This window comes from Crotalus tigris, unplaced genomic scaffold, assembly GCF_016545835.1.
Source record: "Crotalus tigris isolate CLP2741 ecotype Arizona unplaced genomic scaffold, ASM1654583v1 scf7180000017607.2124824, whole genome shotgun sequence".
NCBI lineage: Eukaryota > Metazoa > Chordata > Lepidosauria > Squamata > Viperidae > Crotalus > Crotalus tigris.
In genome coordinates this window covers 1,967,009-1,994,832 of record NW_024096509.1, presented here as the reverse complement: position 1 = coordinate 1,994,832, position 27,824 = coordinate 1,967,009, and the positions used below count along the sequence as shown (strand labels likewise).

The 27,824-nt window shown below is 35.9% G+C and overlaps 1 protein-coding gene across 3 annotated transcripts in view; it reads right to left on the bottom strand.

The window, feature by feature from the left end:
* ATM (ATM serine/threonine kinase) overlaps positions 1-27,743 on the bottom strand; it is a 64,134-nt gene extending 36,391 nt beyond the window's left edge. For 2 of the 3 annotated variants that reach the window (XR_005554093.1, XM_039322285.1), the window contains exons 1-25: positions 27,600-27,743; positions 26,221-26,332; positions 26,028-26,140; positions 24,648-24,793; positions 23,707-23,871; positions 22,520-22,685; positions 21,600-21,838; positions 20,806-20,969; positions 19,253-19,422; positions 18,433-18,804; positions 17,389-17,583; positions 15,852-15,947; positions 12,955-13,177; positions 12,521-12,646; positions 9,811-9,936; positions 8,839-8,928; positions 7,571-7,739; positions 5,100-5,299; positions 4,260-4,342; positions 4,026-4,181; positions 3,164-3,239; positions 2,908-3,038; positions 2,177-2,297; positions 1,191-1,373; positions 210-370 (exon numbers count right to left, since the gene is read on the bottom strand). Coding sequence is in view for 2 of the 3 variants with exons in the window: in XM_039322285.1 (XP_039178219.1) it covers positions 210-370; positions 1,191-1,373; positions 2,177-2,297; positions 2,908-3,038; positions 3,164-3,239; positions 4,026-4,181; positions 4,260-4,342; positions 5,100-5,299; positions 7,571-7,739; positions 8,839-8,928; positions 9,811-9,936; positions 12,521-12,646; positions 12,955-13,177; positions 15,852-15,947; positions 17,389-17,583; positions 18,433-18,804; positions 19,253-19,422; positions 20,806-20,969; positions 21,600-21,838; positions 22,520-22,685; positions 23,707-23,871; positions 24,648-24,793; positions 26,028-26,140; positions 26,221-26,292 (3,743 nt within the window). In the remaining variant the exon portion in view is untranslated. The remainder of the gene's footprint in view (positions 1-209; positions 371-1,190; positions 1,374-2,176; positions 2,298-2,907; positions 3,039-3,163; positions 3,240-4,025; positions 4,182-4,259; positions 4,343-5,099; positions 5,300-7,570; positions 7,740-8,838; positions 8,929-9,810; positions 9,937-12,520; positions 12,647-12,954; positions 13,178-15,851; positions 15,948-17,388; positions 17,584-18,432; positions 18,805-19,252; positions 19,423-20,805; positions 20,970-21,599; positions 21,839-22,519; positions 22,686-23,706; positions 23,872-24,647; positions 24,794-26,027; positions 26,141-26,220; positions 26,333-27,599) is intronic. The other variant, XM_039322278.1, reaches the window with a different exon arrangement.
* Between the last annotated feature and the right edge of the window lie 81 nt (positions 27,744-27,824).

The following is a 27,824-nucleotide window of genomic DNA, read 5'->3' as shown; positions in this document are numbered from 1 at the left end:
CAAATTAGACAATGAAAATACATGTTATTTTCCATCCCTGGAAAAGAATGCTTAACCTTGTTTTAAATGCATTAAATCACTTCCAAAATTAAATAATACATTTTCCTTGTACTAAAGCAGAATTTAAGCTTCTTTCAGAACACAACACATCAGTTAATAAATGCTGCAGCAATCAATCTACAAAGAGAAACTATGATTTAGAAGCATACCTGTAAAACTCTTCCAAAGTAGAGCAGTTTAGCAAAATATATGGAAAATCAGACAGGCTGTAATCACAGTTCAACCACTCAAATATAAGATAATCTAAATGAGTGCTCATTAAATCTTCTGTATTTTTATAGCCAAAAGAGCCAGAAATATTTTCTAAAACCTGTGTTTGAAAAATAAGTTAAGATTGTCAATAGTCAAAAATAATTCCATTAATAGCACAGCATTATGGTGTCAACAAGGTAAGGGTCAGATGCTTAAAATTGTTACTGATGCTTCTCATTGTATTTGTGTTCCCATTCAGCTCAGTGAACAAACATTAGGGGTAAGAAATCAATAACTCTGTCCTCGGGGCTATCTACCTATCTATGTATCCATCTATCCATCCATATGTTCATTTACTGCATATTTATAAAGATGTATGCACACATGCACACCCACACAGACATATACACAAAGTCTTTGGCTGTAAAAAAGTACCCCCTTGCCCCCAGTGATAATGATACATTGCAGTGTTACTGTAAAGACAGAAGCATAATCTGCCCACCTTCAAGCCGCTCTTTAATCAGATTCAGATAGTATGAAATTTTATATTTTTGTGAAGCACTTGAAATGCTGCATTGCCTTCTTCCCCACGGTAGCAACTGTAGACATGCATAAATTCTGGTAAAGCTCTGTTAATCTGGTACAGGTGGTGCCATTCTTCTGATTATGTGGCCATTGTAAGCGATTATATGTTTATATTCCCTACTGGAATCATGAACAGAAAAAGTGCAGGGGGCTGGGGGTTTTGTTTGTTTTAGCTTTGCAACCCCAAGCCAATTAAGGCCATGTAATCCCTGACTATCCTGGTCAGGAAAAATATATATGCTTATATCCTTCCTTAAAAAAACCCACAAGATTCCTACTTTCATTTATTTGGAATCTGTAGAACAATATTTACTGCAGGTAGTTGAACTTATCTTCTTTAATTCAGTAATTACCTTCCTTACAAGCTGAGGATCTAATCCATTCCTTTTAATACACTGGAAAATAGCAAACAATGCTTGTTTCTCACACACAGGACTGCTGTACAAAATCATAGTTATTAACATGAGTAGGATTGTTTTTCTGTTATGTTCTTCATCAGGATGGCTTTTTTGGTTCCCTGTATCACATGCCTTCAACTGACAAAGCACAAAGTGAAAGAAATTTTTTTTTTAGTTACACATATAGATTTAATTATGTTTTTTTATTAAAACAACATTCCAACACAGGTATAACAAATGATCAAAGAGATTCTACCAAGATGGATCAAATTTTGATAAACATAATCAGTCTAAAATATACAAAATATTTTTAAAATATTTTAAAAATGGCACAAAATGTTCTTTTATTCCCATGCACCTCCTTCTCTCGCATTTAGTTTTCTGTTCTTTAAATCTGAATTATCTGCTAATGCCACAAAGGTGTCTTTTCTCAAGAGACTTTCTAAGGGAAAAAAAAAGAATAAGCTAGGGGGTCTCATGGGAAGTTTAGGGTGGTACAAATAGTGAAAAATAGCATTGAGGATGAGTAGGACAACAACAGATTGGAAAGTAGTATGGGAGAGGAATGGGGCTCGTGGGAAAGTGTTTGAGGGGAACAAAAACATGTACATCTGTGGATAAAGACAGGTGGGTGGAAAAGGTGGGATAAGAACTGGGGGGATAGAAGGAAAAGAAAGGTAGTAAGCTGGCAGGAAAAACACAGGAAGAAATAGGAACAGTGAGTAAGAAGTAAGAGAAGGGGAGGATTGGGCAGGGAACATTGGCACAAAACCACAGAACAAGCAGAGAAAACCAACAAACAAATACCAGATGGAAAAATGAGACAGAAGAGCCATGGATACAGTTCTCACAAACTCTTTTCAAATAGATGCTCTTGGATCAATAAGTGAGGGAAATGCTCACACTTGTAATCTTCATGCATGCTTAGTAATAATTATTACCAAATTTTTTGCTCCTTCTTGAACTTTGATGTACAAATTCTCAAAAGCTCGTTGTTGGAATTTCAAAGGAAGACCTTTCACTAAACCAGTAGCATCCCTCAGTTTCACATCTTGGAACAAACTTAAGATCAAGCAGAGAGAAAGGAAATTTAGAATTAAAGAGTATATTCTTTTCTAAAATAAAATAGATTTGTGTTGTTTCCATTTTGTTCTCATGGGGTTTTTTTCTCTCTAAAATAATGTTTTAACAAAATAAAATTTATCAGCTTGAATTTCCTCCCAAAAGTAATCAACTTGTAGAATAAGAGTTTAGCTAAACTTGTTTTCTAGCTTAGGGAACTAGCTTTTTCTTAAGAGACATGAACACAAATTGAAAGACAAACAGACATAACAGACTACTGCAGCTCTTTCAAAATCAAACTGCCACCTTCCTGAAGAAAGATTCATCATAAATTTCTGATAGTGTTATTTATTAGAACAAGATTTTTTTCTGCCTCCTGAGCAGATAGTGCTAGGTATATTCAGTCCTATCCTAAATCTTCAAATATGAAGCATTTGAAAGAAAAATGGTTTAAGCAGGTTCCTTAGTTCTTTATTTTCATGTCATATATTTCTGAAAGGAGATGAACTGTTAAGTAATTTTAATAAAGTAGCAATATAAATAATTTTAATTGTGTTGATTTTAATAAACTAGAGACAAACTGTAATTTTAAGACTCTGTACATGTATACCTGATTGCTGACTTAGCTGCAATCGTACAAACTTGAAAGTTGTTATCTGCAAGGAATTGAGGAAAAGCATCTCTCACAGGTAAATTTTCACTTTTAAATGTAAGCACAGCCCATTCTAAATAAGGGTCAGCCTGGGGGGAAAAAATAGGAAAAAACGAACTGTCTTCATTGTATTTTTATAGATTTAGAAATCTAAATAAGTAGTACTTTAATAGCAATAATAGTAGTTCTTAAATGCTTCTGGATTTTTACTTACGTGAAGGAAGGCTGTCATACAATTCACTAAAGCAATTCTTACAAGAATTGAACATTTCCCTTCATTTGCTAAATGCCTGAAATAGAAAGCATTTAATAAAATATAACCTATTCTTTAAAACAAGTCAAAACATACAAAATTGTTTTTAGGATTTTTGAAATATACTGTGTTTTTTTATTAAACATTTCAAAGGATTTTTGTTAGTTTGTAAATTTCAGAAGTTAAACTAAACTGTACTAATCATAAGCTTTGCTAAGGACTATTTGTTCAATTTTATTAAAAGGTATCTATTTCCACCACTGTATTACAGCTTGAATAGCATTAAATAAATTACTTTTGTGTCTTCAAAATAATGAAGTCCTTAAGTGAAGACACTTAAATTGCAAATCCTAGGTATTTCAGAACAACTGCCAGTAAAATTAGTGGAAATTTCTTATAGAAACTCAACGTAACATTCATTTAACTGAATTGGTGTCTCACTGTTTTTAAATACTGAAGATTGGATGCATACATTTAGGCCTAAATTTGATCGAAATCAATATGCTTATACATAATTATATGTAAGCATATTTACGCTTAATTTTACTTAAACAAATGAAAGAATATCCCAGACAATAAAATTAATAGTTCTTGCACTTACTTTACTACTATTAAAAATGCTTCATGCTCTGTAATTGTCAATTTACCACCTTCTCTAACATCTTCCCCTATAAAAGGGAGTTGTAGACCAAGTGAAACTTACTTAACATGGTTGAATTGTGAAATATTTATGAAACATGTCATAGCGAGCCTTCAGAAAGATCTTCCATTCAATCTTTCCCTAATAGCAAATAATCTGGAGCTGAACTTACACTTAACTTACCAAAATGCTCCAACAACAGCTAAGATTTGACACCGGGCTTCTCTTAGATCTTCGGAATTTCTATTGAAGGTTCCCAAAATAGTAACCATTGGAAGAAGGTTATGTAATATTGCTGCACAAACATCTTGATCCCAACGATAAAAGGAACATATCTCCCTACAAGAAATAACTAAACATTTGAATCTCAAAATAAATATAGCGAATTAATTTTATTAAGCAAGATTATTTTCTTACGGTAGAAGCTTGAGTAAAGAGACAACATATTCTTCTGGCAAGGGGTTTTCTCCACTGGGAAGTTCCTTCAACAAGACTAAATACTAGTGGAAACCACAATTAAAGACATAATATCAATGTTTATGTACAACTGTGTGAATGCACAAAATTATATTGCATTTATATTTAGTATGTAAGCAAATTTATATTGAAGATATAATTTTTATAACAGAACAAGAGAGTTGGAAGGGAAACTCTATACTATTTCAGACAAATGGTTGTCCAATCTCTTCTTAAAATATACTTTTATTTATATATACTTTTAAGTATATTATTATTCAAAAATATATGATTGACACAAAAATATGGTTGATAGTACAGCAAAAAGAATCCTTCAGTTGTCAACATTTGTTTTTTCAAAACAGACCTATGCTCAGATATCACAGTATACAGCTATAACCCTGTACAATGATCCATATTCCAATAACTTCTTGATAACTACAATGCACTGTACACTGGTACCTCTGGAAATTACATCTAGAATGGAACAGAGCTGCTTGATTTTCAAAATAAACAGGTCCTCAATCTGCTGCTCTTATCACTCATGAACTACTAGGCTTAATGTGAACTGCTGAAATTAGTCAATAAAATCCTAAACAGCTAATAACTCAGATATTTACATGGTAGTCCTAGCTGATTTTATTGTGATGGTTTTAAGACTATGTTATTGTTTGTGAGCTTTTTGTCACTCTTAATCTCTCTGAAACAAAGGCTGGTGTAGAAATAAAATAAGTTAATAAGTTACACTCCAATAGCATTAAAAACAGAAGTCAAAACAAAATAGTATTTCATTATACTCACCACATGTAAATGTAAAGGTTTGATAAAATCAAATGAATTTCCATCAATTAGCACTAAAAGTTTCCTCCAAATTTCGGAACATCTAAAGGGAACTGTTTGTACTGTGGTTGCTGTGGTAGCTATACACAAGAACTTCAAAACATCAAGAAGAAGCAAATCCTGCTTAGACAGATGGTCTTCTGATAATGGACTTTTGGCACCTGTGTGATGAACATATAAAAGCTATGAAAAGACAGCTCTCAAAACTTATACTTAATTATCTGTCAGGAAGCCATAACCAACTGCACTTAATCAGAATGCATATTATTTTCTGCTTACCTTCTGTCAATTAACACCTTGGCTAATACATATAAAATGAAATTAAGTAAAAATATAACAATACTACAAAATGTATTAATATAACATTGGCATGAGGAAAGTATAATGTGAATTATCAACCTGTAGAAGTTTAAAAGAGTCAGAGAATTAATGTTTATCAATATACCTTGTTTATTTAGATAAGCAGCATTGCCCTGCTTTGAGGGTTTTTTAAAACGGAAAACAAAGTCATCCCCTCAGTCTTTTCAAAACCTGCCATATGGCAATTTTTCTAAGCATCTCCAAAACAACACAACTGAACCATGGGATGAAATATACAAGGTCTTCAACTATGGGATGACAGAACAAGTCTTTGGTCTAGACCAGGGGTAGGCAACCCAAAACACTCAAAGAGCCACTTGAACCCGTTTCCCACCAAAAACAAAACACCGGGAGCCGCAAAACCCTTTTGATATCTAAAATGAAGATAACACTGCATATATCCTTTTTTATCTTTATTATAGGTGTGTGTGTGCGTGTGTGTGTGTGTGTATGTGAGAGAGAGAGAGAGAGAGAGAGAGTTTGTGTATGTGTGTGTGTGTGTATATACACACACACACACACACACACACTAAAAATAAAAGTAAAAATATGACTCTTGGGAATATCCATACTATTAAAACAATGCTCACTGAGAGAATGCTTTAAGAGAATAAAATTACATACACACATAGGTAAAAAAAGGATATATGCAGTGTTATCTTCATTTTAGATGTCAAAAGGATCTCTCTCTCTCTCTCCCTCCCTCCCTCTCTGCCCTTGGTCTGCCACTCCTCTTCCCCCACTCTCTTTCTTTCTCTCTCTTTCCTCTCTCTCTCCCCCTCCCTCTCTCTCTCTCTTTCTCTCTCTCTCTTTCTCCCCCCCCCCCATCTGCTGCTCACCTGGCAAGCTTCAAGTTGTTCTCCAACAATCTCAGGGGTAGGCAACCTCGTCTCTTTTATGACTCATGGACTTCAACTCCCAGAATTCCCAAGTCAGCCTAGCTGGGCTAGCTAGCTCTCTCCTGCCCTTCCTGCTTCCTGCAGAGACGCAGCAAAGGGAGGAGCTCCGCCCAGTAAGCTTTTCAGCTCCTCGGAGAACAATGTGAGTGCACTCTCTTTTACACATATATACACACACACACACACACACAAAACACACACACACAAAACACAGAGAGAGAGAGAGAGAGAGAGAGAGAGAGAGAGAGAGAGAGAGAGAGAGAGAGAGAGAGAGGGAAGCAGGGAAGCGCAATTGCCTCTCTCTGTCTCTGTCTCTTCTCTGCAAAGGCAGAGGAGGCTGGGAGCCACAGGGGAAGGCTCAAAGAGCCGCATGCGGCTCCGGAGCTGCAGGTTGCCAACCTGTGGTCTAGACACTCTAATTACACTTCTGTGTCTACATATCCTAGATGTAGATGTGTCAAACTCGCAATGTCACGTGGCATGTCGTGACGTATCACAACTTTTTTGCCATTGCCAACAATGGGGTAGGTGCGGTTTTGCTATGATCATCTGGACTGCGGGCCGGCAGTTTGATACTCCTGATGTAGATACTTGCCTTGATGTGGATGCCTGATAGTTCTCACTGCCTATTATGCCCTATCTTATAATTCAATGTACGAAAGTTATAGGGTTGCTCATATCACAAAAAACATCCTTAGAATCTCCAACCGAAAAAAATAGAAGACTCTGAACAGATTCCAAAATGGTGATCATGTACTCTTTTTTAAAAGTAAGCTCTGTAACGAAGTGTCAGTTGGTAAAGGACACACAAAACTGAGTTCTGAAAGAGGCAGTAATCACAAGTAAAGGTATTCCTCACATAGTGGCCACATTTGGGAATAGCAACTCAGTCACTGAGCAGAAAATCATGTGAGTGCACCTGGACTTTCTGTATGACCTTACTTCCTCTTTGGTCATTAAGGAAGTAACATGGTCCAAGAAGCAGCTGTTAATCTTGTGAATACTATATGGACATTACAAAAGCCTTTATTTTATAAATTCTCATACAAATCATTGTATCACAGTAATTTCTGGTGTATTTTTTGAAGTTGTTTCAATTCCTCACTTCCTAAACATATTTTTTCTACAAGCATTCAATCACACAAAAATATACATCAAACAGACTAACTATACCTTTCAAGGTGTGTAAGTCTCCAACTTCATTCACCTCACCAACTTCACTACTCTCATCATCAAATAGATCAAAGACTGTTTGGTTTCCCTCTTCCATTCTACTTTCTTCAGGAAAATCTTCCATTAAGTCCACTTCTCCAGCTTCACTTGACTTTCCAGTAGAAAACATCTAATAGAAGATATTTATTCATACCATCTCTCTTATAATGAGAATAATACATTATAATAAATATGTAATAAATTTAAATAAATATAATTTTATGAATAACATCTATTTACCTCTTCCCTACAAATACCTCTAGATAAAAACTAGACAACATCTTTTTGTTAAAGTCTTGCTACAGTATAGAAGCTTCACTTCCATATGTTCATTAATGTTTGAATGTTGGTTGGCTATTTATAATAAAGTTTCCATAAAATGGGGGTGTTTGCAAAGAAAGGCAATTTAGAATTTAGTAATTATTAAGATAACTTAAGCAATTTAAGCAAAGCAATGGAGCTACATTTTTCACGTTGACTTTCCTTGGCTGGGGAATTTACACAGGAACAAAATCTCTGTTCAGTTTTCCTGCTTTTAATACCTAAAGCCAATAAAACCAATATGACTACAGCTTAATAATGATATGAAAATTAGTGAAATTTTTATTGTGCTTTATATAAAACTAGAATAAACTATTTATAAAGATTTAAATTATTAACCTTTATGTGCCACACATTTTGTAACCAATTACTTAATTACTTCATAGAAGTTACTGTTACTGAGAAAATAGTCATAGGTGAGACTGTGACTGTACTTAGGTAATATACCATTTGCCAGAGATAAGTTATTTTTTTTTTTATTTTGAGAAGCAAGTAAGTGGCAGTAGAGGAAACACAGTTGTACAGTTCCTAAGAGGAATATAGACACTGGATATTGCCATTCAAATTGTCTACAGCATTTACTCTTCTGCATTAAGTACTGTTCTATCAAGCAGAATGAACTTTAAATCTGTGTTTGCTCACGTGATGCTTATCTAACTGAAAGAGATTAATTATAGCAATGAAGTACCGCTGCTCTCTACCACGGTTAAAGGTATACAAGTCTGCAAATAGAGTGATGTAAGTGTAAAGAGAAAGATGTGGAAAAGGACAGAGAAAGGTTATTTTCCATTTGTTTAAAGAAAATGAAGGAATCACAGCATGAATTCCAAACACTGACTAGAATGAATTCTTCATCTTAAAAATACAGTCTCTGGGAGGGAAACAAACCTCACATCATATCTACTCACCAGAAGTCTGCAGATATTTGCAAGATCATTCATCAACTTGGATGTTAACAAATGCAAGAAGATGGTAGACAAACTCTTTTTAGGACTATTCTGTTGAAACAGAGTAAGAAGAATAAGAAGAGATAAGTATCACCATCTCTCCTAGACTTCCAGAAAGCTTTGAAAACCTGGCATTGAAGACCTAGGGTTGGTATTTATTATTTGTTCAATGTTCCTTATTTTGTTGAGTTTGCTATTATTAGTTTATTTTAGCTAGGGTTGTCTATACTGTTTGTCTTTTTTTAGTTTTGTACATTGTCCTGCATCTGCTGGAGTTGGGCAGCTACTAAATTTAAATACCCAAACAAATAAAAGCAGAAGACACAATAATTGTAAAAGAATAAAATGAAGTATTTGGCTTTTTGCAATGTAAAATAATCTACAGTAACCTGTAATCAATTCCCCGTGCATCTTGGGAAACATCATTTTCCTGCAAGGTCAGTACCATGCTGACAAGATTAGAGAACTTGATTAAATTGCTTTTAACAAGAAGCAAATAGCTCAGGTAAAATGCAAACAACCCAAGTAAAATTACACTAAATGAAAGACTGGAAGTATTATTAAAAAGGAATTTTCAAGCTGTATGATAAAATTTGAAATATACTGCTACCTGAGAAGCAAGGATCAATTTCAGAATCAATATCCTTTCTTCAAATCAGTACTGCCTAAATTTCACTGAAGTCAATCTGACTGATTCAGCCTCACAAGAAATAAAACACCCCTAGGCATTTTAGGTCTTATACAATCAGTAACTGAAGGAATAATTTGCAAAAATCTCATTGCACATACTAAAATAATAAATCAGTTTCAATATTATATCAAACAATACCTCCATATTTTTCTGCAAAATACATATCTTAGTAATTAGGCATAAATACAGAGATTTCAATTTTGCTCACACTCAGATTGCCCTACGACCAACAAAAGTCTCACCTGGCTACAGTTGCATAAACAACTTGTGGACTGCAATATTAAATTCCTCAATGAAACAATTCTAGAATCTTCAGTTAGCTTGTTTTTAGATTGAGAAATGTTTTCCTCCACATAATTAAAACATAACTGTAAAGGAATAAAATGAAATGATTTAAGAGTTTTCATCTTAAATATACATAGATATAGATATAGACATATATGGATATTCTGTATATTGCCCTTATTCACTATGTCCATTGCCAAACAGAACCAGTTACAACTGTTAATAAATTAACTGCATTAAGATGTGGCATGTTTTGCTCAAGATATCTTAATTTGTCAAAAGAATCCCTAAAAAGAGATTGAAAAAGTCCAACCCTCAAACTGCATTTATCTACAATTAGTGAATATTTTGATAATGAACTCAAATGTTGGTCTATCTACTTAGACAGTATTATAATTCTCATTTGTGTGCTAAGTCCAATTATTATCTGTCAAAATAAAAAGTTAAAGTCTACAAGGATAAAATTTATGCAAGCCAAAAAATGTATTTGCTTAGACCATATTCATTAGCTAGATCCAGAAACTGAATCTCCACATCCAGCTTGGAAAATGCAACTAATTATCATCACTACCTATGTAGCTAATGAGAACTGATGCTTTGTGACAAGTATAAAATTGTAGACAACTTTTTTCCACATATATATGTGAAGTTGAAGCCCAGAAATAATATTAAACAATATTTAATTTCAACCTTCTCATTATCAAAGGCTTAGACAAAATAAAAAATTTACTAATCCTTGCTCTTCTGATTCATTAAGGATATAGCACCACTTAAATACTATGCTGTTAAGCTAAATCCCCAGAAGCTTTGATTTACAGATAGGATTTGTCAAGGAAAGAACAAAGGAACAAGTTCAACATCTCCAATATTAAAAATTTCTTAGCTTTTTTCACTCATGTGTCAATTCTTTTCATGTGAAATTACAAGGCTAAACTACAATGTCTCTGTGAAGCCACCGCACTTTCAATTTGTACTCAAGGGGCTTTTAAAGAAGAGTAAGCTGAATTAATTTATATTTTACCTCTTAAAATACTGGCTCTTTGAACACTTTGCAAAAACAATGCAAGAATCAGGTTCTTATGCTAATTTAATTATGTGCTATCAAGTCAATGTCAACTCTTGGGCGATCATGTAGATGGGTTTTCTCCATAAAATTATCATCACCCCTGTAATTGAATCTATCTACCCTGTACTGGTCTTCCTCTTCTTTCTTTTCCAACATGAGAGTCTTCTCCAGAGAACTAGATTTTTGCATAATTACTCAATGCATGTGCGTCTACATTCCTGAGAGTGCTGGATGTATTAATTGGAAGTATGATTTTTGTTAGGAGATAAGATTTCAGGCCACCGAGAATGCATGGAAAGGCCTGGTTTACCCAATCACTATTTCCTTAAGGTGTCTAAAACCTAATTTCCTCTTCTTCACACCACGTCTTCATAACACTTTCAGATAAGTGGTTAGAACTTTTATAAGAGAATGAAATTCCATTCATGGACGACGGGAGACAATTTAGCTCTCAAGACTTTGGGGACAGTATTTCATACAGGCACTTTATTCATGCTTATATTTTGCAATAAATATTTATTCTTGAATAATTTTTGTACAGTATACACATGCAACAACATGCATTCTTGAGTAATTTTTCTACAACATAAATCAAATTGTTTCACTACTGCAGCGAATAAGGAATTAAGCTGATTTTTCCTTGGTCACCATTACTTTGCAAAACAATACAACTAGTCCTCAGTTAATGACTACTCATTCAATGACTGTTTGAAGTTATAAAGCCATTGAATAAATGAATGCATAAATGAATGTATAAATGAATGAACGAACAAATGAATGAATCTTACAACTGGTCCTCCAAAGTTCTGGCGATCCCAAAGCCCCTATGTTCATTTGGGCATTTGGCAATTTGTTCACATTTGCAGCATCCCATGCCATTTGCAACCTTCATTGCTGGCTTCCCACAAGTAGTCAATGCAGGGAAGTCAGCAAGTTGCACTGGTAAGTTTTCCAGACCCGGCAGTAGCCCCTCCCATACTGACCACTCATGCACCTGCCCCTACCTGGCAGCTGCTACTTTCCTGCTTACCAGACTGCTGGCAAACCTCCTGGGCCTTACAATTTCCTGCCGACTTCCCCACTGAATGTGCTTTGAAAGTTGGCAGGATGTTGCAAGGAGGTCTGCTTAATAATAACATCGGGGACTCCCAGGATAGTTGTCACTAAGCAATGTAGTCATGTGACATTGCACTTTTGACTGCATCGCCTAGCAATGGAAATTCCGCTCCCAATTACCATTGTTAAGCAAGGACTGCCAATAAAAACACAGACACCATCTTAATGCTTCTCCAATGCTTAATGCTTCCTTGATCTTATTTGCAAATTTATTGCTTCCTTGTCTTTTTCTTTTCCCACCATTACCCCATCTGGAAGTTTAAAAGAAGCATATCAACAGAAGTCTACAAAGGACTGAGAAGAAAAACTATCCAAAATGAAGTTAGAAAATGAATTGAAGAGGATGAAACCTGAAGGAGGTCATACACTACAGACATCTTCATGTGATTCTTGAGATTATATCAATTCTGGAGATTAATCCTCATATAAATGCTTCTTTATATCTACTCGGAACAATTACTTTAACTTAAATCAAAACGTTCTACCTTAGCTTTTTGAAAAAAATCCAGTTTACGTGCTTCTTCTTCTGTAAGAATGCCAGCATAACAATAGCAGCCAAGAACACCAGTCAAGAGGCTGGTAAACCGCATCAGAATTTCCACGGGTATAGTCTGAAAAATGAACAACCCCACATTGGAGTTTAATATGCATTTTTGGTAAGCTAAAGTTTTCCAACTGGTCAGTCATCTACATTTGGATGAGACTGGTTTGTCCACAAACATTTTGATTTGAGAGCAAGTTGTAAGTGGATTTGCTCTCAAATTGTCATATCCATCCCTGGCCTAAAAAGCTGTCTATCCATAATATATTTTAGTAATTTTACCAAGACCTAAAACTATTCATAAATATATAGGAAACAAGTCAGACTTTAATAACCCCATCACAATGAACACAGAGCTCAATTTTCTTTCTGGCTTACCTCAAGAGAAACGTTGCTAAGTAGCTGCTCCGACATCATCAGAAGATCGTGTTTTAAGGTTCCTTCAAGCCTTTGATTGACAATGAGGTAGAAACTAGAAGATTTGTGTTCTGATACATCTGCCATATTTGTAAAACTATTGATTTCATTGAAAGTTGTCTGCAGATAAAAAGCTTCAATTTCTGAAAGATTGGTTTCTTCTTTCTCTTGGGTATGTTCCATGCTTAATAAAACAAAGTTTATTTTCATTTATTTATCACTTGTTAATAAGCATCCAATAATGGTTAAACTCCCCTCCCACCCAGAAAGACAGGAGATCTATGATTTCTGAAGTTGGTACATGAAATTTGTGCAGAGTTCAATGCTCACTATACTCATTCAGGCCTAAACAAGTTATGGAATGGATGACTCAGTCACATTAAACTTTATTATCAGAGTTCAATAATTCATTTTAAATTGTTTGTGGAGATACAGGTAGTCCACGACTGACCACTATTTATGTACTGACCAAAGTCACAATGGCCCTGAAAAAAGTGACTTATGACTATTTTTTACACTTATAACTGTTGTAGCATCCCCATAGTCACGTGATCAAAATTCAGTCGCTTAGCAACTGGCATGTATTTATGATGGCCGCAGTGTCCCAGGGTCATGTGATCACCGTTTGCAAACCTTTGACAAGCAAGTTTAATGGGGAAAACAGATCACTTTGCAACTGTGTTACTAACTTAACAACTGCAGTGATTCGCTTAACAACTATGGCAAAACTCACTTAACAACTATCTTGCCTAGCAATGGAAAATTAGAATTCAACTGTGGTTGTAAATTGAGGATTACATGTATTTTATAAAAAAAAAGGAGTGCAAAGTATATGCAAAGAAGACGACCAAGGTAAAAATATAGGGCCAGAGAGTAACAGTGGCTTAGAAGACACTAAGCTGAAAAATAATGTTCAGCCCTAATATAGTTGGCTGGCTTTTATATTTAAATCTAAAATAACTTTTGGGGTTCAAAATTCTGATCTCTATGGCCTGTATGACACACTATATTTAAAAATCCTGGTTTATAGCAATGTATCTACAACAGAGAGGAGTTAAATAGGAGAGAACCAGTGTGAGATAGTGTCTAAAGTAGGCGTGTCCAAGATGTGGCCCATGGACACATAAGGCCCTAAACAACTAGTAATGTGACTCCACAAAATAAATAAAAAATAGAAAAACTAAAGGAAGTTTGTTATATATATTAACTATATTTTATATGCAGCTCAAGACAACTTCTCTTCACTCAATGCAGCCCGGGCAAGATCAACATTTTGGGCAAACATGATTCATAGTGTTTGACTGGGGAAATCCAGGTTCAGATCCACCATCAGCCATGAAAATTCACTGGGCGGCTCTAGAAGACACCATTCTCTCTTTCAGTCCAACCTATCTCACAGGGGATAGAGTAGAGATTCCCATATAAACTGTCTTAAGCTCCTGGAAAGAAGCAGAGGATAATTCTAACAAACACACAAACAAACAGCTCTATCCTCTAAAGGGAAAGGAAGAACAGAATTTTAAGGGCAACAACTTAGAGATAAAATTTATATCATATCCAACATTTTGGGGATACCTATTTGTGTATGACAGACATGTCAAACACAAGGCCCGGGGGCCGGATGCAGCCAGCGATGTGGTTTCATGTGGCCCGTGAAGCCATCCCGGAAACAATGAGGGAATGGCCCCTCCTGCCTTGGCCCCGGCCGGCCAGGAGCCAATGTACAATTTTGTGGTGACCATCTATGCTGAAATACATTCAGTCTTAGCTCCACAAGGCCATCTGGAAACAGCAATGGACCGGCCCCTGCTGCATTGGCCCTGCCCCCTGGGTGCATGCTGGGGAGGTGTCACCCTTTGTGAGGAATGAAGAAATGCACCATCACCTGGAAGTGGCCAGCAAATAGCCCTCGCCTACTTCACCTATCCGGCTTGATGGGCTCCGGGGGAGGGGTTTCGGCAGGCTCTTCCAAAGGACCATGCCTTGGCGCTTCCCCTGGTCCCACCCCCTTCTGCCAGAGACCCTCAGATCTGTCCCACTCCTGCCCAGGCCCCCACAGGCACCCTTGACGCGAATGATGTAGAGCTCACCACGGCCACTCAGTAGGCCACACCCACTCCAGCCATACCCACCCAGTAGGCCACCCCCCTGGCCACACCTACCCCCCCCCAAGGACAACTGCAATGCTGATGTGGCCCTCAATGAAATTGAGTTTGACACCCCTGGTGTATGAGAACAGTATTCATGCATGTATTATATGTAATAAAACGATTCCAGATTCTTAAAAGGATGTCTTTAGAGCCAAAAACAGAACCAAACAAAAGAAGAAAAAACAGATATTAAGTATGACTAAATTTACCTTTTCCAAATATATTTGGACAAAAATATAGTGTCCAACAAAAGATAAAACTTTTTTATTCCACCTTTATCAGAGCAAACATTAACTATTAGTATCAGAAAGTAAATGTTCTCAATCAAGTCATATGTGCGCACACACACACACAGAATATACATATTTGTCCAAGTCTGCATCTGCATCTATTTGCATTTAATATAAACAATTACATGTAAATATTTCATTTCAAACACTGTTTCAAAAGCTACAATACCACGTGGTATCAAATGCTTCTGATGAAGCAAGACAATGTAAACTCTTTGTGAATATCTTTTGGATATTAGAAGATACACATACATAAAGTTTTTAGGAAGTAGATAATTTCCACAAGACTATATGATGGTGCATATAAGCCCATGCTATCAAATAATCTAGAATGGTACTCAATTTTTTGTAACTACACTCAGATTTAAAATAATTTTCAAGTTACGAAAATATCTTCATTAATTTTTTAAAAACATACCATTTTGGTGCACTGTTGAAAAATGCCATTGCCGCTCTACAATTTTTCATAGTCAGACTTACAAGGATTTTCTGCAATTCTAGCTTAGGAAAGTCACTGAAAAAAAAAACAGAATTATTTTGTGATGCAATATACCAGTATTTTTATATGTTTAAATACTGCAGTGTTAATAGATTAATAGAGGATGCATATGAATGTCTAATTTTTCACTATGCATCAAGTATTTGGTAGAAGTATTTGTTTGTTTGACTTGTTTGTTATCCCTCTCGCCTAGTACTTGGAACATCACCTCCCAGTCAAATTTTTCATAGAACATAATTTTCATATAATCCATCTGCTATTAGAATGAAGAGAGTTTAAACTACTCACTGAAAGCACTAACTGTGAAGTTAAAATATTTTTATACATTATATGAAGGCAAGAGTAATTCAAGAAGCCCATGATGTTTGGAAAAGTTCGACAAAGAGGTCAAAAGAAGACAAGGTGGCTAGATCACGGATGATAGAAGCAGGAAATTACAAGAACTCAAGGAAGCAGTTACTGAAAAAAATCCTAAGTAAATGATGTCCATCATATTATTAAAAGCTGAAAATAACTAAAGATGAACTGAGGGGGGGGGGATTTAGTTCCATTTACAAGGTCCTGGACTGAAACATTCTCCCCAATTCCGATCTGTGGCCAAATGTATATCCAGGTATGAGATGCTATTAGGTTAGACTGAATTAAAAAGTATCCTTTTTCCCCCTGGATAATCAGAAAAAGGTTACACTCAACAAATGTGGACTTCAGGTTTCTAAAGAAAGCATATTTGCATTTTTTCTATGAGCAATAAAGGTCCATGTGACCATTTCAAAACTATTGGGAGCCTCTTAGATTTGAAATACATTAGATCCTTTTATCTGTGTAGGCTATGATACAATACAGTATGCTTTTCAGTTACACAGAAGAAAAGAAAAAGGATACAAATTGCTAAAAGTTTACAAAACACCAATCCAAAAGAAAATGGAACTAAAAAAAGTAAAAATAAAACTAGTGAGAGGAGGTAGAAGGAGCCAACTCTTTCCTGATTAGCATAGGGTGGAACTAGAGTGACATTTTGCAGCACAAGAGCTAAAGAAGAAAACTAAATCCCGGGACTTTTATTTTGCACTTATAAAGGTTTTCCTGTATGGTATGTTTGGATACTTCCTTAAAAGTGGAAAATATTATATATTCTTCATAAAACACTATGTATTTACATGCCATTCAACTGCATAACAACATAGAAAGCAAACTGTTGTGAGATAAGTTTGTTCTGCTAAAAGTTATTACTTTTATAAACTTGACTTCAAACCAATTACTTGTTACAAGTTGTTAAAACTAAGAACATTTTAAGGCAAAGTGATTTAAATTCTAATCCACTATGAAATTTCTGCAAAGTAATACTCTAGTCTAAACTCTTACCAAAGTGAAATTAAAAACAACCAAACCCAGAGAAGTTTGATTTCCTCCAATGAACAACTAATTCTTTTTAGGTTGCTTGATTTCCTGGGCATACCTGCACAAAACTGGAGGGAGTTCCATGCTGTCTTCCATAACTTCCTCCACACAGCAGAAGAGAAGCCATTTCACAACTCGTTCTTTTAGTGTATAAGTTGCATTTCCTTCCCAATCATTCTGAAATGATCCAGTTTTCAAAGCTTCTGGTATTTCCAAAGCTGTCATTGCTGATGCTAAACACTCTACAGCAAAACTAACAAATAATAACAATAAGTACAAGCACTTGATTTAAAGCTTTAATATTCATATAATGTCACCAGTATGTGAATTCAGGCTCCAATATTCTTCTCATCATGGCCAAAACCACATCAAATTTAATTAAGATTTCACCAATGAGAATTAGAATGGTAAATAGAATTTTAAATGGCTTTGTAAAATCTAATTAAAATATTTGATAAATAAATAAAAAATAATAGTTAAACTTCTCATCAACTCTGCTAGTCTAGACAGTGTTCATGTATCTGGTGAAATTAGGCTAGAAGAGATCAAATCAGAGGTTACAGATAATAAATGTAAGACTGGAGAGAAAAAGTATATAATCTAAGCCATACTATAGTTAATGTATCAGGAATATGGCAAATTAAAATGTAGTTTCTTAGTAGCTATGTAAAATAAGTGAAATCAGCCATTTTGTTTAGTCAAGAATGGTTAAAAAAACACGAAAAAAAAATACTATGACACTGTGTGAGCCCAGGATGTGTTCCTTCCTATCTAATCAGTAATTCATTATTTGAAATATAGCTTTCTTGTAGTTCTGTCAACCCTTCAGGGTAGTTCGGACTAGGATACCAATGATATATAGGCCAGTATTTATTCTACTACTACTTATGCTAAACAGAACTAATGATTGAAAACAATTTGCTAAATATAAAATTGAGAAATTTTAATGAAATTTCTAGTGCTTGTAGTGCAAAGGCAGACCATCTAATAATGTTACATATTTTGAATTACATCTCTCATGTTTCATCATTGGCCAAAACAAAAAAGAGTTTACTCCTTTACAATTAACATACAATTAATAATTGAATAAGTTTCATTTTACCTTGATGGTTTGCATATAGAACCTGCAAATATCCTCCAAATTTCCTTGTCCGTTGTTATTAAATTGCTTTGAAATAGGACTCCAAGCAATTCAAAGCTTTCCATTTCAGTCTGTCGAAGGTTTAGACTTCGATCTACCAGAGACCAAATTCTGGACCATGTTCGCTGCAGTTCAAACTTCTGTGTGATATTGAAATCTATTTTTTGGCTTTGACATAGAGCAACCGCTTTAAGACATCTTAATACATAAGGGGTCCGTTCTCCTCGACGTTGCTGAAGTAATAATTGGTAAAGTATATTAAATAAATTAGTGAACTCATTGTCAGGAAGACTCCTTGGGTACTTGGATATTAATCTGGTGGTAATCTGCAGCCTTGAAAACAAAACAACGAAGATCATAAGAGGAAATGAATAATAGATAGTGTGTTTCCCCAAAATAAGTCTTTTTTTTTTTGCCTCCAAAAGAGGCACTAGGTCTTATTTTCAGGGGTTGTCTTTTCCACTCACCTCGTGGTGATGGCACCAACAGCTTCGCCCAGCCGGCCCACTTCTTCTGCAGCTGAAGGAATAGCTTCATTCTGCAGCTGAGAATGGAGCTCCGGCCTGTATTTCGCAGTCAGAGGCCTTTCCGGAAGGCCTCTGCAGCCGAGGACCGAGCAATGGATTTAATCCATAGCTCGGTCCTCGGCTGCAGAGGCCTTCCGGAAAGGCCTTGCATTAGTCCCACACCCAAAAATCAAGCTAGGGCTTATTTATGGGGCAGGTCTTACTTTTGGGGAAACACAAATAAACTAAACTATTTTTCTTTCATTTTTATTTACCAGGGTATGACATCAAAACTATTCTGTGATTTTTGCAAATGTTCTTGAATCACTTCCCATCCTAATTCAATTCTTCTACGTTTGGATGGTCCTTCTCCATCTTCAGCTTCTTGTGGAATAACTGCATATGACTGGGTTACTTCCAAGACTTTGATGTCTTCAGTAAACACCTTGTTTTAAAAAAAAGGCATGTAAAGAATTAAATAAAAATACTGTTACATATTTTACAACAGATGTGCAGTACAAAAAAAAATATTATCACAAAATGAGCTATCCATTGCCACTAGGTAAACCCCATCTATAGTAGTAGTAGTAGTAGTAGTAGTAGTAGTAGTAGTAGTAATAATAATAATAATAATAATAATAATAATAATAATAATAATAATTCAAACAGACAAGCACTTGCAACGTAACACCCCAGACTTAACAATTGTCAATAAGAAAGACAAAAAAGTCTGGATAGTGGACGTGGCAGTGCCTGGAGACAGCAGAATAGACGAGAAAGAACTGGAGAAGATAACAAAATACAAAGACCTACAAATAGAAATAGAAAGACTGTGGCAAAAGCAAGCAAGGGTAGTACCAATAGTAATAGGCTCCTTGGGTGCAATCCCAAAACAACTGGAGCACCATTTGAACACCATTGGCATTGACAAATTCGCTATTAGTCAATTGCAAAAGGCGGCCTTACTAGGAACTGCTTCCATCTTGCGACAATATCTGTAATATCATCAAACATCCACAACTGCCTATCCCAGGTCCTGGGTAAGGACTCGATAGTAGACAAAATGCCAAATCCAGTCTGAACATCTGGCTGACTGTGCAATGATCCATAATAATAATAATAATAAAGTTGGAAGGGACCTTGGAGGTCATCTTGTCCAACCCTCTGCTCAGGCAGGAAACCCTATACCATTTCAGACAAATGGCTGTCCAGTCTCTTCTTAAAAACATCCAGTGTTGGAGCATTCACCACTTCTGGAGGCAGGTTGTTCCACTGGTGAATTGTTCCAACTGTCAGGAAGTTTCTCCTTAGTTCTAGGTTGCTTCTCTCCTTGATTAGTTTCCATCCGTTGCTTCTTGTTCTGCCTTCAGGCGCCTTGGAAAATAGCTTGACTCCCTCTTCTTTGTGGCAGCCCCTGAGATATTTGAACACTGCTGTCATGTCCCCCCTCGTCCTTCTAGCTAGAATATCTTCAGATCATACTGACAATTTTAATTCTCATGATTTTCTGTAGGTTTTGCAGTAAACTAAAGATAAATTGTGTATTATTAAGTTTCCATGAGGCTTAAAAAATCAATTTTACCTCTTAAAAACTTCCACAAAGCTAACAAATTGCTGAAAATGTCAGCTCCCAATAACAACACAATATCATCAACCACCCCTGGAACTCTCGAAAGACTTTTCTTTTTAATCAGTTAAGAAAAAAGGTTGCCAAACTGTGCAAGATCAAGCAGACAGATCTCCCTTGTACTGCCCTGATGTGGTGTTCTGAAAGGTTACACAGAAACCCAAGTTAGAATAACCATATGAAAGTACAGTGACAGTTTACCTGGTGACAAGAATCAGCCATTAACTCAACCAGGTTGTCCTTTAGAACAATGTGGCGTGAGCCTGAAGAATATTTTCCTCGGCTGCTAATAAGCGTTACCTCATTAGCTAACAGATCATAGAGGTTGTATAAAATATTTTGCCATTTTGCTGAGCTGTATGCTCCTGTTTGTGCAAGAATTAGAAAAAAATAATTTTATAAAAGATACGAATTTAAAGATCATTATTAATTAGCAACATATACATGTCCATTAAAACAATCAACAAAAACCTAAACACTTAAGCAAACAATATTGTGAAAAATTATGACATATGAAAACATATGAAGATAGTTCCTATCATTTCTGGATCAAGCTGTATTCCTGGTGATGAGATATACAGGGAGCCCATTCGATATAATGGTTAAGGCATCAAGCTAAAGAATAGGAGAGCATGAGTTCTAGTCGTGCCTTGGGCATGAAGTCAGGCAGGTGGCCTTCGGCCAGTCACTGTCTCTCAGCCCTAGGAAGTAGGCAATGGCAAGCCACTTCCAAAAATTTCCCAAGAAAATTTCAGGGACTTAGACAGACAGACCACCACTGTATAAATGATTTGCATTATCTTCTTCCAGAATACTTTCCCATTTTAGTCTGATGATTTCTTGATAATCTCCTGTACAAAACATTAACCAGGTCCACCATACAAGTTGAGCAAGTTGACCCAGAATCCTCCCATACTTTTCCAATACCAACATACAAAAATTACGTATATAAGACCCTGGAGAATTCAACCCATATTTCAAAGCTTTCTATGTACCTTCTTCCTGAGTTTTAGCTCCATTTGGATGATGAATACAAATCTGAAACTGAACAAACTGAATGATCTGTTCCTTCAAGGCATCGTTTGGTTTGTACTGAGCCCATATAAAAAGCACAGTTGATAGAATTTCTTCTCCTGTTTTGCAAACTTGCATGCGGTAATTCATTCCATAAATGGGGAAAAACACATTAATGGCTGCAAAAATGTGGTCGAGGCCTGCAAGGTTTCTTTCTTGCCTACAATACAAAAAAGGCATATTTTTATCAAATGCTGAAGAATCCAACCATAGGATCTATGATTAAACTTGGAACTACAATATATTTTATTTATTTCCCTTTCTCTATAGCAACATATATCTCACACTTGACAATTATTACTGTAAAGACAGCATTATAAGAATCCAGGAGTCATAAGTATCATAAAACTTTAGAAAAGATTGCAGTTATTGAAAACTGCTAGTGACACATCAGCAGTTTCAAATAATCCCATAGCTATCTAAAGTCTTTATTGTCATGAAAAGAAAGGTGCCAGTTGATTGTGGTTATAGAACTGACTAAATGTAATACATTCTACTTTTCAGAAAAGATCAAACAGAAATTATAGTGCATCCTGAATTCAGAAGAAGCATTTAATAAACTACTTCATTAGACCAAGCAGATCTCAAGACTACAATTATTCATGAGAAGAAGTAGACCTTAAAGACATTTTATTTCAATTTCTAACTTTTAAATTTGGCCACAATAGAAACACGAAAGTAAACTAGTTACAAAAACTGAAATCAGTATGATACAGAAAATATTTAAATCTTAAAATGAACTGAGCAGTTATCAGATTAATGGAAAATTAAATTCAAAAAATGTTTTGTAAGGTGTCATTTTACATTCAAATTTGACTCAGCAAAAGAAAACGCTATTTACCTTGCACGATGTACAACTTTTGAGAAGAAGTTCAAAATATCTGAATTGAACTTGTCAGTTTGGAAACAGAGGCCTCTAGTTAATGTATAGATTATTCTAGCCACCAAAACTTTGTTAAAATCTCCAGAAGGATTGAGAAATAAGTTGAAGTACAGATTCTGGAGATCTAGAGGAACAATCAAATTCATTAATGAGATTATAAATAATTGGCAACATAAATAAAAATTTTACATGCATTTCCGCTATTCATGTCAGAATTGCTTGAAATTCCTTCTGCAAAAAAAATCTCCCGCCTGGGAATGAAGCCACCCTGTAACAGCATTGTGAAGCGCATTGTTCACCACTGACTACAGATGGGCAGCCACTTCTTGCCTCATCGTGCATGTCAGTTCGTCCATCTTTAAACATGCAATACCATTGACGTACGACACCTTCACTCATCACGTTTGGTCCATAAACATTAGAGTTTGCGATGAATCGCAGCTGCTAATTTGCACACAAGAATCGTATCACTGCATGCACTTCACATTTGGTGGGATTTTCTATGGCAGGGCTCATTTTCAATTGATCTAGCAAACGAGTCAACCGCAACACAACTTTCTCCTTCCACTCCTCACTGTCTACTGAACTATTGCGCACGGCACCATAGGACGGCCATCATTATCCCCGCCTATCTCTCGCACACACTCAAACAGAGGTGTATTTCCGAATTGCCCTTGTACTTTATGGAAGTCAGAGTCATATTGCCTTAATTGGGATAAGAGCACCTGGACTCTTTTCTTCAGCTTTGGATTTTGAGGACCCCAGCTTCCCCTACCCTTCTGGCATCTATGATCACTAATTACACCAATAAACATGAAATCTGAAAAAACTGCAGAAATGGCATTATTGGAAGTTCAAGAACTGCCAACCACCTGATAACCTTCGGGACAACTGCTTATTTCCTGTGAAGGCTCCAGGCATTATTTTCCACTAAATGCTATTCAAGTCCATGACAGTTATTTGCACTGCTATAATCCTGACTTGTTTTAATTGACGCAGTCCTGGTTTTTTTGATATGACATAAAACTATCACTTTTTTTTTTCTGGGCTACCACAGAAGGTCAACAGTTTTGAGTTCAGGGGCACTTGCTCCTAAGCATTTGCACAAGTCCAGTGAATATCAGACAGGAGTCACATCTACTAACCTGACCACTGTTGTGGTGATATTTCACACCAATATTTCCTCACTTTCAGAATGTCCTTAAGTAATATGCTATTACAATCGGCCCCATAAATAGCATATCTTGATGACTCATTGATTGTGTCTATTACATAATTCAGAAGCTCCTGACATTTTATTCTGGGGGCTCCTGTGTAGAAACAAAAGATAAATATGAACTTTTAGCAAAACAGAAATAGTACCATGTATAAGTTAAATCTGAAAAGATCCACTATATCTGCAAAGCTTAAAGGAATCATGTTTTTTAGATGTATAATGGTAGGTTTATAATTATAAATTATAGATGTATAATTTAGGTTTATAATGTTTTATGGAATGGAGCTATATCATGTTCAAAATCTATTCAAATTACCCAAATAAAATAAAAACAATAGTTTTGCAACCTTTGTACCTCTTGTACCTTTGCAAAGATACAGTATAATTTTGGATTCATAATTTAACTGCATTAGAATTTTTAAAATGCTTAATATTTTATCTTAAAAACAAATAAATGGCAATCTAGACATTCCAATTCTCCAAACTGAGAATACAGAAGGCAAAATCCAATTGAATTTTATTTTAATAATAATCACAAATGACATTCCTGCCAATTATTGCCACCCATCTTCCTGCAAAACTATATTTTGCCAAGCATAAAAAAGTGGAGCAGCTCCCAAACTGCCAAAAAGGCAAACAATAAATTAAATTCTTTCATTTAATTTATTACACCAGCTTTTTATCCACAGGATTTTCAATACATCATCTTACTACCAACACAATACACAAGGCAATTAACAGTCTAAAGTAAAATACAAGCAAATATAAATTATTACAACTGACACAATCTCCATTATTTATTATTATACAGATATTGTCTCAACCACAACTCTTTAAAGTCTTAAGTATTTTTACAGAAAAGACACTCACTTTTATTGGCACACATGATGAAATCCTTAACCAAACTACTGAGCTGTTTCATCTTTTTCTGACGTGTTGCTTGACTTGATGCAGAGGCATTTGATTTTGCTGCTCTGACACTCTCAACCTCTTTCTGAATATATTTCTGCAAAAACCTGCAAAAACAATAAAAATGTATTGTCAATAGATACATAAGCTATTTAAACTAAAATTCAATCACATATTTCAGTATACATTATTGTCCAATACTACCAGTTCCTTTATTATCAAAGTGCCATGTAATTCTCCACTGCCTGCACTTCGGCAAAATAACAAATCCACCTGATAACTAATCATAAATTAAGAAAGTGTCTTACCCACATTGCACTACATTTTTCAGGGTGAAGTATAGTTTTATACATGGTATTGGTTAAAAAAAAAGCATTGGTAATAAAGTTTCAAGCAACCAGGGAATGAGACTAAGAAAAATGAGAGATGATCTAGTAATCTGAATACAGGTAGCCCTTAACACAGTGGTTCTCAACCTTTCTAATGCCGTGACCCCATAATACAGTTCCCCATGTTGTGGTGACCCCCAAGTGGGTGTGGCCACCAATAAGAGGGAGTAGGACAGCTAGGGAAAAGGGAACAAAATGGTGGACAGCATGGTTTGGCGACCCCCATGAAATGGTCGTTCGACCCCAAATGGGGTCCCGACCCACAGGTTGAGAACCACTGCCTTAACATATGACCATAATGGAGCCTGCCCATTATGACTGCATGTCTTGAGAGTGGTTAAGCAAAATGGCCTAACAACCCTCACTTCCTGTTCTCCCTATTATTCCATTAAATGAAGGTGCAGATCATTAAGTGAAGAATGAGGGTCTCAGGATGGAGAAGGCTCTCCCGAAACACTATGCTCCACTTCCTGCTAATTGGGTCTCCACAGGCCTTCTCCTCCCCTATCAGGTCTCTGAAGGCCTTTTCCCCCTTCCCACTGGGTCCCTACAGATGTTAGACCTGATTCCCACCCTACCACAGAATTAAATCACTTAATCTGTTCATTTGGGGAGGAACTGTTGGAAATTTCCCTTAATGAGAAATGTGTATGTGTGCATGTGTTTTTAGACCCACCTACTGCAACTGAGGGCATCCATCTTAATTTTTTTTTCTATTTTACTTTGTTTAAGTTTTTATTCCTTTTTATTTTGATGTTTTATTTCTCTGTCTTTTATTGTATGCTGCACACAGTTCTTTGGGATCAAGATAAGCTTTAAAACCATTGTTAATAATCTTTGAATTCTGGCAGAAGTGGTCTAAATAATTGCTTCCAACTCTATTATTTTATTATTTCTTTATATAAGGCGGGGAGGGGGGACTGTTTGTTGTGATATACAATAAATACCTTACCTAAATACAGTATCCCAGTTTATCTGTTTTCCGTGTTTGGAATCAGAATTCCGATCCAGCTGCTGAACTGTTTCTGGATCACAGATAAGATGCTTGAACTTCTCAATTTCCTTCTGTATTTGTACAGAAACACAAAAAATATGTAATATTCCCTTACTGCAATATCATATTTCTGAAAAGGAATTAAGCTTACCTTTCTTTCCATAGCTTTGTCACTTCCAAGCTGATGACAGCAAGCCAACAGATTATGAATTGCAAGATTCATGGTTCAATCAATCTGTTATGAGTGCACATCCAATATGAACCTAAGTTTGTAAAATGTCAGTAAGGTTAACAACAAAATGTAAGAACTTCACTGAATTAACCCATTTAAAATTTTTGAGCTAGCAAAAAGCATTGCTTTCAAAATATACATCTATCTTTTCACCAAGTTGATTTTCTTCAAACAGGAGAGTATTTTCACCTATATCATGATAACCTATTTCATATAAGTTAAATAATTAAATTAATTAAAAAAATAAATATTTAAAGTATTTTTATCTTAGGAATGATTATTTCTGGTTATTTGATAGATTCTGGTCAACAGACAAACCCTTAGATTTGTATATATTCTTAAGAACCTCTTTTATATATAATGGTACAATTTGTATAAATGTGAGCAAACATGATTTGTCATATTACAAATCTGTCACTCTAGGTTGTAATGATTGTTGAAATCGAAGAGATGGACAAGGGTCAGAAGAAGCCAAATTTGGGCCAAGTGACTTGAACAAAAGGACTGCACAAATTGATGGCACTGAAAAGCATATACCTATTGCTTTGATTAATAAAAAGAATTAAGCTTTTTATTAATCAAACATTTTGAGTGTCATTTTTATGTGTCGTCATTTGTTCTTGTTTTTTCACCTGTTTATGCTTCTTTTCCTAGCACTCTAAGCAAATATGTAGCATGCCACCCTATATATAATTTAACCTTAAATCCCTGGAATTCAGCACTTTATACAGAAGCTATTTAAAATTGCCATGTTTCATCCTGCTCTCCAAGCCAGGAGTAGTTGGAATTCCAAGCCCTGTAGTTTTCTTGGCATGTTTTTTTCAGAAGTGTTTTGCTATTGCCATCTTCCTAAAGCTGAGAAAGTGACAAGTTCAAGGTCACTCAGCTAAGGCTGGACTAGAATTCACGGTTTCCAGAGTTCTAGCCTGAAGCCTTAATCATTTTACACCAAGTCATCCTGAATTACAATTCCAAATCATCCTTTTACGACTGTGCCTGTCAGGCTGGGATGATGGGAGTTGCACTCCCACAAGATGTGGAGAAGGCTAGGTTGGGGGAGAGAAAGTGAGCTATTGCTTCGTCTGAGGAGAGAGAAAACAAAAACGAAAACTGTTTTCATTCTCCTGAGGGGAGGGGGGGAGAGATAGACACACACAGAGAGGGAAAGACAGAGAAATTAAGAGAAATAGAGGGAGAGATATGGGGGGGAAGAGAGAGAAAGACGAAACCGAGTAGGCGGCAAAAGAGGAACGCGAAAATTGTCAAGGGAGGTTCGCGCGGGAAAGCGAAGCGCGGACCTGAACGTCACCCGCGAGGGTTCGGGGTCTCGTGCGACTCCGGCCACCGTTCGCTCTGGCCCATCAGGCGCGCGCTCGGGTCATTCTTAACTCTCCCATCGCGCACGTGGCCTCAAGGAGGTTTTTTTAAAAAAAAAAAAAAGCCACGGAGAAGCGGGAAACATTTCACCCCTTTCCCACCCGGAAGCGGAAAAGCGTTTGTTGTGGCTCTCGGCTCGGAAGTCT